The 13,170-nt window shown below is 38.0% G+C and overlaps 1 protein-coding gene across 2 annotated transcripts in view; it reads left to right on the forward strand.

Moving 5' to 3' along the window:
• Positions 1-13,170, forward strand: part of LOC127414894 (serine/threonine-protein kinase WNK2-like) — a 160,088-nt gene that overhangs the window by 90,429 nt on the left and 56,489 nt on the right. For both annotated transcript variants that reach the window (XM_051653270.1, XM_051653269.1), the window contains exons 19-21: positions 12,002-12,059; positions 12,199-12,272; positions 12,407-12,538. In XM_051653270.1, coding sequence (XP_051509230.1) covers positions 12,002-12,059; positions 12,199-12,272; positions 12,407-12,538 — 264 coding nt within the window. The remainder of the gene's footprint in view (positions 1-12,001; positions 12,060-12,198; positions 12,273-12,406; positions 12,539-13,170) is intronic.

The raw sequence follows: 13,170 nt of genomic DNA on the forward strand, positions 1-13,170 counted from the left end.
CGAATGAAAAGTGTAAAGGTTTTTTCCAATTTAATAAAGTTGAAGGCCAATATATGTTTTTACAGGAAACCCATCTTAAGAACTCGAGTTGTAAAAGCTTGATGAGGTCATGGGTGGGGCAGGTGTTCCACTCGGGATTAGGCACAGCCATTTTAATTAACAAGAATACTCCATTTAATCCATCTAAAGTTATTTCAGACCCCAATGGTAGATATGTGATTGTTTCAGGCACTCTTTATGATAATCAAGTCACTTTAGCAAGTGTTTATGCCCCTAACTGGGATAATCCAGACTTCTTTATAAAACTTTTTTCTAAATTCCCAAACCTGAATTTTTACCAGTTGATCATGGGAGGCGATTTTAATTGTGTCTTGAATACTGCTCTAGATAGGTCATCTCCCAAACCAGCTCTGTTGTCTCTGTCCTCTAAAACAATTAATTCCTTTTTGGAGTGGTACGGAATAACTGATATATGGTGTCTTTTGAATCCCACTTCTAAAATGTTTTCTTTCTTTTCTCCAGTTCATCCTACTTATTCACGTATCGCTTATTTTATAATTGACAGCAAACTTATTCCATTAGTAAAGTCTTCCTCATATGATAGTATAGTCATCTCTGATCATGCCCCAGTAATTCTTGAACTAGCCCTCCCTGGTGGTTGTATGATTTCTCGTGTTTGGAAAATGAATGTGTTACTCTTATCAGATTTTGTTGAGTTTATCTCTGAAAAGATCTCCACTTTTCTTGAGATGAACTCTATGGAAGGGATTTCTATATCTATCCTTTGGGAAATGCTCAAAGCTTACTTGCGTGGAGAAATTATTTATCTTTCTGCTTATATCAGAAAGTTGCGAAATAAAAAGCTCTGTGAACTCTCTGGACAGATTGGCAAATTGGACCAGAAATATGCACAACGTCCAACCCCATCACTATATAATGAAAGGGCTTTTTTGCTACCTGAATATAATCCTCTTTCCACTAGCCATGCTGAGCACCTTCTACTTAAGTCACAACACTGTTTCTATGAGGTTGGTGATAAACCGGGTAAAGCACTTGCATTACAACTTAGACTACAAACTGCAAAATGTTTTATTGCTCAAGTCCAAACCCCAGTAGGAAATATTGTATCAGACCCCTAATAAATTAATAATCAATTTAAACATTTTTATTCTTCTTTGTATCAGTCAAACTACCTCAAAGATTCTAATCTTATTGACAGTTTTTTTGAAAATCTTAACATCCCTCAAATCAGTAGCGAGTCAAAAATTAGATGATCCTATTAGTCTAACTGAAATTCTGCAAGCTATTACACAGATGCAGAGTGGAAAATCCCCGGGTCCAGATGGCTTTCCCACAGAGTTTTTAAAAAAGTTTTCTCCTCAGCTTTCCCCACTACTGCTTTCGGTTTTTGAAGAATCCCTAAATAATGCGATCTCCCTCCTTCCATGCATCAGGCATCAATTTCACTGATTTTGAAACCTAATAAAAAAAAAAAACTAGACTGTGGGTCTTATCATCCAATTTCCCTTCTTAACGTAGATGTGAAAATCCTGGCTAAGGTTCTCTCTCTAAGGTTGGAAACTGTTATCCAAGATATCATTCATCCAGACCAAACTGGCTTTATAAAAAAACAGACAAGGCTTTTTTAACCTTAGAAGGCTGATGAACATAATTTACACCTCGTCAGACTCATCTATGCCAGAGGCCCAAGTCTCTCTCGATGCGGAGAAGGCCTTCGACCGTGTCGAGTGGGATTATTTATTTTTTACTTTAAAAAAATTTGGGTTTGGTGATAAATTCGTGTCCTGGGTAAAACTCTTATATTCTTCCCCTTTGGCGTCTGTAAAAACAAATGGTATTAGTTCTGAATATTTTTCTCTTCACTGTGGAACACCCACTTTTGTTTGCTATAGCTATAAAGCCTTTTGCAATCTCCTTTCATACTAATTGCAGTATAACTGGTATTCTTAGAGCAGGAAAAGAACAGAATGTTTCCCTCTATGCTGATGATTTAGTGTTATATGTCTCAGATCCAGAAACCTGTCTTCCCCATGTTTTGAGCATTTTAGGACAGTTCAGTAGTGTCTCAGGCTATAAATTAAACTTGCATAAGAGTGAGTTTTTTCCGATTAATTCTGCCGCAAGAGCTCATTCAGCATCAGCTCTTCCATTTAAATCAGCCTCAGATAGTTTTCGTTACCTGGGAGTTACAGTAACATGGAAACATGTAGATCTCTTCAAGCATAACTTTATTCCAATTTTGGAGAGGACAAAACAGGATCTTGCTAGGTGGACAACTCTCCCACTTTCACTTGTAGGTAGAATTAATGCCATAAAAATGAATATTTTACCCAAATTTATTTTTCTATTTCAAAATATTCCGGTATTTATACCAAAAGCATTCTTTAAGTCACTAGATTGTGTGTTTTCTGATTTTATTTGGAACGGAGGCCCAGTAAGAATCCAGGAAGTATTACTTCAACAACCCAAAAGATTAGGTGGATTCGCACTTACTTATTTCTTATTTTATTACTGGGCGGCAAATATTCACAGCATTTTATATTGGAGTCAGTCACATTATGATCTTTGTCAATGGGTTGAAATGGAATGTGATTCTTGTAGCCGAGTCTCTTTACATGCTTTGTTATGTTCTTCATTACTTATAAAATTTTCCCATTATTCTTCCAACCCTTTAGTACTACATAGCCTGAAAATTTGGCAACAATTCAGAAAACACTTCGGCTTTCAGGCAATGTCGGGTCTGTTTTTATCTTCCATTTCAGATGGAGCTTTTGCATTATGGTTTAGAAGGGGCATTGTAAATATTAACGATCTTTTCCATGAGAATACTTTTGTAACTTTTTCATATCTATCAGAAAAATGTAATCTTCTGAAAACTCACTTCTTTCGGTATCTTCAGACTCGTGAATTCATAGATTTTCCCACTTTCCTCATGCACCTCTTAAACAAGAGATAGATAAAGTTTTGGAAATAAAAGTCTCTAAAGGTGCTATCTCCAATATTTACAAAACTATTTTTTCATGTACTACACTGTCAGATTTTTCACCCCTGTCTAAAATAAAGCAGAGTTGGGAATCAGATCTTAACCACATTTTTACAGATGAGGAATGGTCACTCACTAATACAGTTTAAGTTGTTACACAGAATTTATTTGACAAAAGCTAAACTGTATAAAATGAACCCAGATCTTGATCCTACTTGTGACAGATGCCGACAAGTTCCGGCTACTCTTTATCATTCTTTTTGGCTTTGCCCAGCGTTGACCTCTTTCTGGACATCAATCTTCAAGTCAATTTCTGATGTTTTTATTTTAGATTTTGAACCATGCCCCTTAGTGGCACTATTTGGTCTTAATCTCGCAAAGGTGTCCTTATCATCTTTACATTCAAATGTTCTAGCTTTTTGCTTAATAATTCTAAAAGGCTTATACTAATGAACTGAAAAAATCCTTCCCCACCCAGTTATTTTCATTGGATGCACGACCTGTTGCAGTTTATTCAAATATAAAAAATCAGATTTACAATGCTTGGCAGAACTGAACAGTTTCACATGATTTGGCAACCTTTCCTTTTGTACTTTAAAAAATAATCATTTTCCTATAAGTATTCCTATATGTAACCCTTCCTCTGCATTTGACTCTTGCTGTTCTTGTCCTCTTTCTCATCCCTGATTAATTAAGAAACAGAGAGCACATAAAAAAGGGAAAGAAACTGCATTTGGTTATCCCGCCAGTTGGCAGTGATTGTTTACAAAGTTTTTTTTTTTTTTTTTTGGAGGGGGTTATTTTTCTTAGTATTGTTTAAATTTTTGCTGCATTTTGTCTATGTTGTTACTAAACTGTATGTATATATGTAGTACGTATATATTTTAATTGAATATTATTTTACTTGTATTTTATTGTAATATACTAGTATATTTTGGAGCTAGCATTTATAACCCTTTTCTTTTTTTTTTGTAACTGACTCAAAGAGTAAGGAATGCTTTTATTTAATTTCATCTTGATTTATTCGTCAATATGTTGAAACAAATGCTGCATTGTTTTTCTTTGAGTAACTCTCTGATTGAAAAGCATCAATAAAAAGAGTTAAACTAAAAATAGTTTAATTTATAGTGTACTCAGTTGTCTAACACCGCTCATCAGTTTAGTTTGAGATGACCAATCAAATCATAGAAGGCGGGAATCATGTTTCATAAAACCTAAGCAGGAACCTAGTGGATAATTCCAGCTCATGAATCAGCAAGGTCAGCAGTTCAGATTAAGAATGTTAGCGCCATATAAGATGTAAGTATGTAACTAAACATGCAATATTTTCCCACTATTTTACGATAGCAATGTATAGACCGACAGTAATTTCCAAGGGTGCAAACAACTCGCCTTTTGGTGAAACTTGCGGTTTTTAATGTAAAATATTTCATGTACAGTACATAACTCATGATGTCATTCGTAATTGTGAATGTAAAAATGTTAACAGCAGTTTTCAGCATATCAGGAATAAGACAAAGAGTGAATTTTTGTATATTGTAAATTAATTGAATGAATGTGGTTCCTTTTCAAGTCGGTTACTTAGCCATTATTTTGTCCCCTTACCTACTAGACTTCCTCAGTAGTCTTCCTCTGTCCACAGAACCGCTATATGCCCACTTACCCACTAAATGCCACTTTGGCATATCTTTGCCCCCTGTGTGCCCCCTGATACCATGCGTCACCCTAATTCATGCTGGGCAGCGCCCCCTATAAGTGCTTTTTTAGTCGTTTCTAACACTTAATTTTTTTTGCATTTTTTCACTCTATTTCATTATGGAGCACATGGTGGGTGCTCTTCTCATGGTGCCTAGACAGTGTGCAAAGTTTGAAGCTTCTATGACTTGAAGTATTCATTTGACCCACCCTGGGACTGTAAATATCTAGATCTCACTGAATATTTTTTGGCAGATTTTACTACCCAAACTCTGAGGGGCACAGCTTTTTAATATTTCATTTCAGAAGGCCCAGCAATGATGCATTTGAAGCCCCCAGGTCCTAGCACCAAATTTAAGGTTGTCCAGGAACACACTATGAAATTGCAATGGTTTAATGGGCAAGTGGGATGTCTAGAAAAGAGGGTTCTGAAGGTCATATGGACCTCGAAATTCATGAGGCCCCTGAATGAGGAGGCTCTAGAAGTCTTTTAGCTTCAGATGAATATACTGCTGCACATTGGCCTACCAGGCAGCCTGACTCATGGATTTCTATGGCAGGCAGAGAGATCTATTGAAAATAATGAAAAATACTTTTTTTGTATTCTAGGCCTTAGCCCTGTTAGTATGTTATAAAGGGGCATACAACCTGTTTCTGTGTTATAGATGCTCTAGATGCTTGCCAAGTCTTTTAGATTTTGATTAATGAACTGCTGCACACAGGCCTGCCAGGCAGCCTGTCTCATAGGTTTTAATGGCAGACAGAGAGATCTGTTGAAAATAATGAAAAAAAAAACTTTTTTGCGTCCAAGGCCTTAGCCCCATCAGTATGTTGTTAAGGGGCACTGGACATGTGACCATGTGCAATTTTGGGCCAGCCTGACCTTCCTTGACATATCCCACTTGCCATTTATTTAATTTATTTCTCATAATGGTTTGGTGGATGCTGCTTAAAAAGGTCCAAATGACCAAACATGGACACCTATGTTTCATCAGCATGTCCTGAGACAGTGTCCAGAGTTCTACATTCCTTTGAACTTTTTTACACTTAATTGGCCCATTTAGGGATGTTATCCATGGACCCATTAGGAAAATTGCATTGGTTTAATAGACAAGTGGGACATCTAAAAAAAAAGTCAAAAGGTCACAGGATCTTGAAATCCCAGCAGCCCAGGGGCTCCCCGATCACGGCCCCAAATTTGGAGGCTCTAGAACATTCCTCAATCCTTTTTTCAGCTCTAGAACTTCTAGCTTCCCCTCAATTGACTTTGCTCACACAAGACGCTCTGCCTGGCTCTGAGAGCAAGAGGGTTTTGTGAGAGATTTTTACACAATTGCCCAAGAAAGCTTTTTATTCATTCTAGAGACTTGTCCTCTTAATATGACATTTTGGGAGAATTTGAGGTCTGTAGGACCTTTCTAGAAACATACCATCTGCAATTTATTTCATTCATTTTTTGTAACAGGTTGGTGGACGGTGCTCAGAAAGGTCCAAATGTCCCGAAATTGACATATGTGTCTCATCATGGTGTCCTCAGACAGTGTCTAGAGTTCCACGACCCTTTGACCTTTATTACACTAAACTGGCTCATCCATTATGAAAATTGCATTGGTTTTATGGGCAAGTCGGACGTCCAGAAAAGAGGGGTCAAAAGGTCACAGGATGTTGCAATTTGAGGTTCTAGAGTACCAGGGGCCCCCGAATCAGGCCCCAGAATTTGGAGACTCTAGATCAATTAGAAATGCATTTATTAGCTCTACACCTTAACCCTAACCCTTATTGACTTTTATCATTCAAGAGGCTCTCTCGTGATATGTGAGCCAGAGGGCTGTGTGAGATTTTTTGCATAAATGCCCAAAAAATATTTGCCCTCATTCTAGAGACTTGTCCTCTTAATTTGATGTTTGAGGGACCTCTGGCTATCACCATGTGAAATTTAGGGGCTGTGGGATCTTTCTAGACAAATCCTACCTGCAGTTTATTTCAGTTATTTTTTATACAAGGTTGGTGGACACTGTTCAGAAATCTCCAAATGAGCTGAAATTGAAATATGTATCATCAGGGTGTCATTATACAGGGTCCAGAGTTATGTGACCTTTCAAACTTTTTTTTTACATTTGATTGGTCCATTTAGGGACAGTGTCCATAAATCCATTATGACAATTGCATTGTTTTAATGGGCAAGTGGGATGCCTAGAAACGAGGGTGCCAAAGGTCACAGGACCTTAAATTCAAGATCCTTGACTGTCACGGGCCTCCGAATTAGGCCCCCGAAGGAGGAGGCTCTAGATGCTTGCTAAGTCTTTTATATTCTGATGCATATACTTCTGCACACCGGCCTATCAGACAAACCTGTCTCATTGATTCCTATGGCAGGCAAAGAGATGTATTGAAATTAATAAAAAATACCTTTCTGCATCCTAGGACTCTTAATATTTTGTTAAGGGGCACTCAACGTATCACTATGTGAAATTTGGTGTCTGTAGGACCTCTGGGGTTTGTGCCAGGGCGAATCCCACGTGCAATTTATTCCATTTATTTATATAGTGTGTTTATGGACACCACTCAGAAAGCTCCAAATAAGTCAAAATAAAAATCTATATCTTCTCAGGGAGCTCGTAGACAGTGCAAAGTTTGAAGTATGTAATTTCTCCAGAATTTTCTTGATTTTTTTTAAGTACTTGTCAAACAGTAAGGGACATGAATTTTTAATATGTTGTTTCTGAAGGCCCAACAATTAAGCATTCTATGCCCCCAGGTCTTAGCAGCAAATTTAATAAAATTTTCTCAGAGTCATACAGAAAGTGCCCACATGCAGTTTAATTAATGGCTGCCAAATACATGGTCCATGGATAGTCATTGTTTTATGCTAATTATACTTTTTTATGAGTTGCAAGTCAGATAAATGCACTCTTATGTCTCTCTTGAGTGCTGAAAAGGTGATTTAATCATACAGAGTCATATCTAAAATACTTAAATTCTTAAAAAATGAATGTCCATAGACCATCTATTTGGTTTCAATTAAATAAATTGCAGGTGGACTCTTCCTGTATTTTTACTTAGTCATACAGGACGTGCCCAAGTTCAACTTATTTAATGGCTGCCAAGTACATTGCATGGTCCATGGACAGTCATTTTTAAAGCAAATATTACATATTTTTAAGTTGTTAGTTACATAAACGTCTTCCTATGACTGTCCTGATTGCTGGACAGGTGGTTTAACCAATAATATTTACTGTAAATGTTAATAAGTCATATAAAACTCTGTCACACAGGAAGATACCACAGGCAATTTATCTAATGGTCACTGGACAATAATTTTTTATGCAAATTATACATATTTATGAGTTAAAAGTGATATATGCTTTCAGTTGGATGCCCTGAGTGCTGAACAGGTGGTTTAGTCAATATTATTTAATGTAAATAATAATTAAAGTCACATAAATTAATTGTCAATGGACCATGTATTTGGCAGCCATTATTTATGACTTGTAAGTAGGTGTAATGGGATCAGGGAGGTGTGCTTAGTGCTGTACAAGTGTTTTAATTAAAATACATTATCTATATAAAATGTCCACCAACCATCTATTTTAGCCCTATTAAATACATTGGTATTGGGATGGTCCCACTGGCAATTTGTGTAATGGGCCTAAAATAGGGGTTTTGTGTCAAGAATCAATGAATACACTAAATATCATATTTAGGTGACTGTATGCCTCCCTCTGAACAACATACACCCTTCAAAACCTCAAAATTGGATTGTCCACAAAAGCAGAAACTGGAAGAATATAGACACTCCAAACTTGAGCTCCTATGCTCATCTCAGCCTCCCCTTTCAATAGTGTGGATTTCAAGAAGATTGGAGAAAGTTGAAAATTTCACTCAAAAAAACTCAAAGGGGTACCTTTACATTTTTTCGAACTAAATGTTTGACTTTCTCTGATCCTCTTGACAGGTATGATTTGGCATCATTGACTGGACCTTTGGGACCTTCATGTCTGGCCCTTGCATGCTTGAGCTCTATCTGAGAGACACCTCTATGCTTTAAAATGCCATATTTTTGCCAACTGGTGCTCCTTGCACAGCAAGTGTATTGTCCTGTGAATGCAGTGCTTCACTTCTTGTTGGAGTGTTTAGATGCAGGACTTACTCCATCTATGCTCAAGGTTTATGTCGTGGCCATAGCGACAAATCACGCTCCTTTTGGTGGCTTATCTTTGGGTATGCATCACCTTGTGATTAAGTTTCTGTGGGCTGCGAGAATGTTGAAGACTTCTTGACCTGCTACTGTCCCCGCTTGTGTTAAATGTGCTTACGGGTTCTCCGTTTGAACAGCTTGAGTCGGTGGATTTGTGCATTCTCTATTTAAAGATCACGCTACTGCTCGCCTTAGCTTCAGTGAAGCGTGCTAGTGATCTTCAGGCCCTGTCGGTGCTTGATTCCTGTTTGGAATTTGGGCCTGGCTTTTTCAAAGCCGTTTTTAACTAAGGTGTTTACCTTAGGTTTTGACCACTCTCTTTACAGGCTCAGGTGGTAACCTTTCTCTCCTCCTCTGTTTGGGTCAAACCAAGTGGAGACATTGCATCTGCTTTGCCCAGCTAGGGCATTGCACATTTACGTTGAATGTGAGAGTCAGTTCATACTGACAGAGCACCTCTTTATTTTCTTTGGAGGCTGTTCAAAAGGTTTGGCCAATTTCAAGAAGAGACTCTCTCATTGGATTGTGGACGCCACTGCTCATGCTTACAATTTGCAAGGCATCCCATAGGGGTAAGGGCTCACTTGACAAGGGATATGGCTTCCTCTTGGGCATGGGTAAATGGTGTGTCTTTCCAGGACATTAATATGGCAGCAGGCTGGGCTACCCCTAACACATTTGACAGGTTTTATAACTTGGATGTCCCCTCCCTCTCTTCACAGGTTCTTGCAGTGAAGAATGGTTGAATTCTCAATGCACCTTCGTCTTTTATATGTTGTCATTATCCATGACGGTGATTCCCCTTTCTGGCGTTTAAAAAAAAAAAAAAAAAACATTTTTCTTGTTGCTACCCTGCTGGCTAGTAACTTTGTTTCCTGGGTCAGTCACCGACTAGCATATTTTTTCCACACTGCCTTGTGGTTGATTTCATGTCATGTTATACACCTTGCTTCGCTGTGTATTAATTAGCTGCATTGTTAGTTCCTAAACCAGTTATGTTTTTTTTTTTTTTTTTTGGCCCCTATCTTCCTCTTGACAAATGAAGACAGACTTATGTTGTGTTTCTACATTACACGTATGGCTAGTGAATGCAGCTTGTGCGCAGTATCAGCAGTACGGCATGATGATATTTGAATTCCAATAGTGTCAGCAACTGACGAAGCGCCGAAGTGACCAACTTGAAAGGGAATGGTCCAGTTATGACCTTAACCTTAGTTCCCTGAAAGGAGGGAAATAGGCGCGACGTATGCTTGCTGCTTTACTGATTTCTCGCTGTAAAGGGGCAGAAAGATACGCTGTCTTCCCTTCAGTTTGAAATCCTGATGATACAGCGTTGCACTCCATGTTATATGCCCGCGATGAATGAATATTGCACTTATAAAGCACTTTTCATAGTGAACAAGGGACTCTCCTCAACAACCACCAGTGTGCAGTATCCACCAGGATGATGTGTCGGCAGCCATAGTGTGCCAGTACACTCACCACACCACACACCAGCTGTTGGTGGAGAGGAGAGTGATGGAGCCATTTCATGGATGTGGATTATTAGGAGGCCATGATTGATAAGTGACAATGGGGGGATTTGGCCTGGACACCAGGAATACACCCCTATGCTTTATGAGAAGTGTCCTAGGATTTTTAATGACCACAGAGAGTCAGGACATTGGTTTAACATATCATCCGAAGGATTGTGCCTTTTTACAGTATAGTGTCCCCATCAGTATACTGGGGCATTTGGACAGACACAGACCACAAGGTGAGCTCCCCCTGCTGGCCTCACTAACACCTCTTCCAGCAACAAACTTAGTTTTTCCCCAGGAGGTCTCCCATCCAGGTACTGACCAGGCTCAACACTGCTTAGCTTCAGTGGGCAGCCAGTCTAGAGCTATTGGGTGATATGGCAGCTAATGTGCTACAGGGTGATATGGCTGCAATGATGTGTACATAAGGGACAGAGCATCAGACTGCATCTGCCAATAGATTGGCATGATTTTAAAAGGTTTCAGAGATCACCCCTCCTAGGCGGAGTTATCCCATTGCATCAGCTACTGACACAGCATCTCGTTCCCTCCTTTCAGGGAACCACGGTTACAGTGGTAACCGGAATGTTATCTGGCCAGCTTTTGAAGTTGTCTTTAAGAAAATTCACTTGATATTGTCTTAGAAAAAGATTCATAAAACGCAAAGTAGGAGAGTTGTCACCCTCGGATTTAAATTAGATCATGGTCAGACCTGTGGCTTTGACTCCACTGTGTTTTTTGGTTGTAGCAAGGACAGTGTCATATTTGTTATGAAAATATTATTTGTGAATAATTTACAATAAATTTAAGTTTTTCTAACTACTGTCTTTATGACTTTAATTTATGACTCCTAAGTGTCTTATTTCAAAAGAGACCAGGGGTAGAGAGAATGAGTAAAACTGAAAGTGTTACAGAGTTAGTAAAAGTTTGGCAACCACTGATCTAGGTTGTAAAATATAAGTAATATTTAAATAATTATTTTTCTCATTAATTTCTCTATTTTGATACATACAATACTCAATTCCTGCCATATTGTATATTTCAGTCTATCTGTTATTTATATAATTATAAGTTAGTTGAATTTACTGTGTGAACGTCAAAAGAATAGTGTATATTTTTAAACCAAAAATGAATATATTTAGAGCCTTTATTCCCCCTGAATGTACAAGTCATGGTTACACCCTTGAAAATGGGGCTGATGAACACTAGTGTCTCTTCTGCTTTTGCTGTAGTGTTTCACAGTTGATTTAAAGATGGCACTGCATGGTTGATGATGTTGTGTTTTGTGATGTGATGATTAATCCAAGCTCTTGCTACACTATATTCGCATCTGGAGGTAGTTTGAACAGGCATAAAAGTCTTGCAATGTCTCATTATGGAGGACAGTAGAGTAGGCACATTAATATAGAACAGTGATTAAAACTGACTGGAACTACCAGTGCATTGAACGATTTTAATGCACACTTTCCAGCCAGTCAGAATCGATTATTAGAATAGACCATGGTATAAATGATTATATTACATGCATAAATGCTTAAGAATTATTTTTATTTCTCAATGTTCTTTTATTTCGTTCTGTTTCAGCCTAAGATTCCAGAGAGATCTGATAGTCTGGGTACTTTAAGTGATTCTGCTGTTGCCCGTAAGTACAGTGTGTGTGTACATGCTAATCTAGATTCTAGTTATACAGATGTACTGTAGACTAAAAGACTTTTCTGCTAACAATGTATTTTTGCAAAAAACTATAATGTAATAATTTTTTTTTTATATATGTCCACCAGCTTTCAAGAGACTCTTGAGCAGGAGAGACTCAGGGGCCAGTTCTGATGCACTCACATCCAAGAGCCACTTCCAGGTTACCAGCCCATCATCACTGCTGATTTACAAATGATGTATATGCTTCTCTGAATCAAATGGTCACAGTTTGCTATTGTTTTGTGTGTGTGTGTGTGTGTGTGTGTGTGTGTGTGTGTGTGTGTGTGTGTGTAGAGCTCCTGCAGTTCTCATGATGGCGGCACAGATCATGTGATAAATGAATGTACAGCAGTTTCTTCAGCCGAGAACACACACAGATCCACATCACACAGCAACAGATACTCCGCACCGCCTGACTTGTATCAGGTTTGTCAACACACAGGGATATTTGGAATAACAGACTACCATACTATTCATACTATTGCTGCAGCATGTACTGTAGTATGTATATTGTGCATAATATGTGAGTTTTCTATATGCATACAAACCCAGATGACATACTGCATTTGCCAAACTTAGCAGTATACAATAGTACACGGCACTTGGTACCGTATCCCACAATGTAATGCGCTAGACCTTACGTTTTAGTGTGAGGAATAAACTGTTTATATTATCTTTTATTCTCCGACATCTCTTTCTTGACTCGTTAATTGATGAGACTGCCAAACGTTAAGACATTTTTACACAAAATTGAATAAAAATGGAAATAACCAGAAACAAAATAACTTCAGAGACTGTTGTCACAAGTGATAAAAAAAAAACATGTAGTACACAACTGTTTGATATATTTGTAGTATTCCATTCCTCACATAGCCTATGTTTCTTTCTTGACATCATTTGATCAGACTGATAAAAGTGAAGAGATTTTTTGACACAATTTTTTTTTATTATTAATTTTTTTTTTTATTAATGAAATTCTAACTGGAGATTTGTTCTTATCCCTGGCGGACAAAAAAGGAAACCATTGTGTGTGGATGCTCTGGCCCACACATGGCCAA

Source organism: Myxocyprinus asiaticus, chromosome 24 (assembly GCF_019703515.2).
Source record: "Myxocyprinus asiaticus isolate MX2 ecotype Aquarium Trade chromosome 24, UBuf_Myxa_2, whole genome shotgun sequence".
NCBI lineage: Eukaryota > Metazoa > Chordata > Actinopteri > Cypriniformes > Catostomidae > Myxocyprinus > Myxocyprinus asiaticus.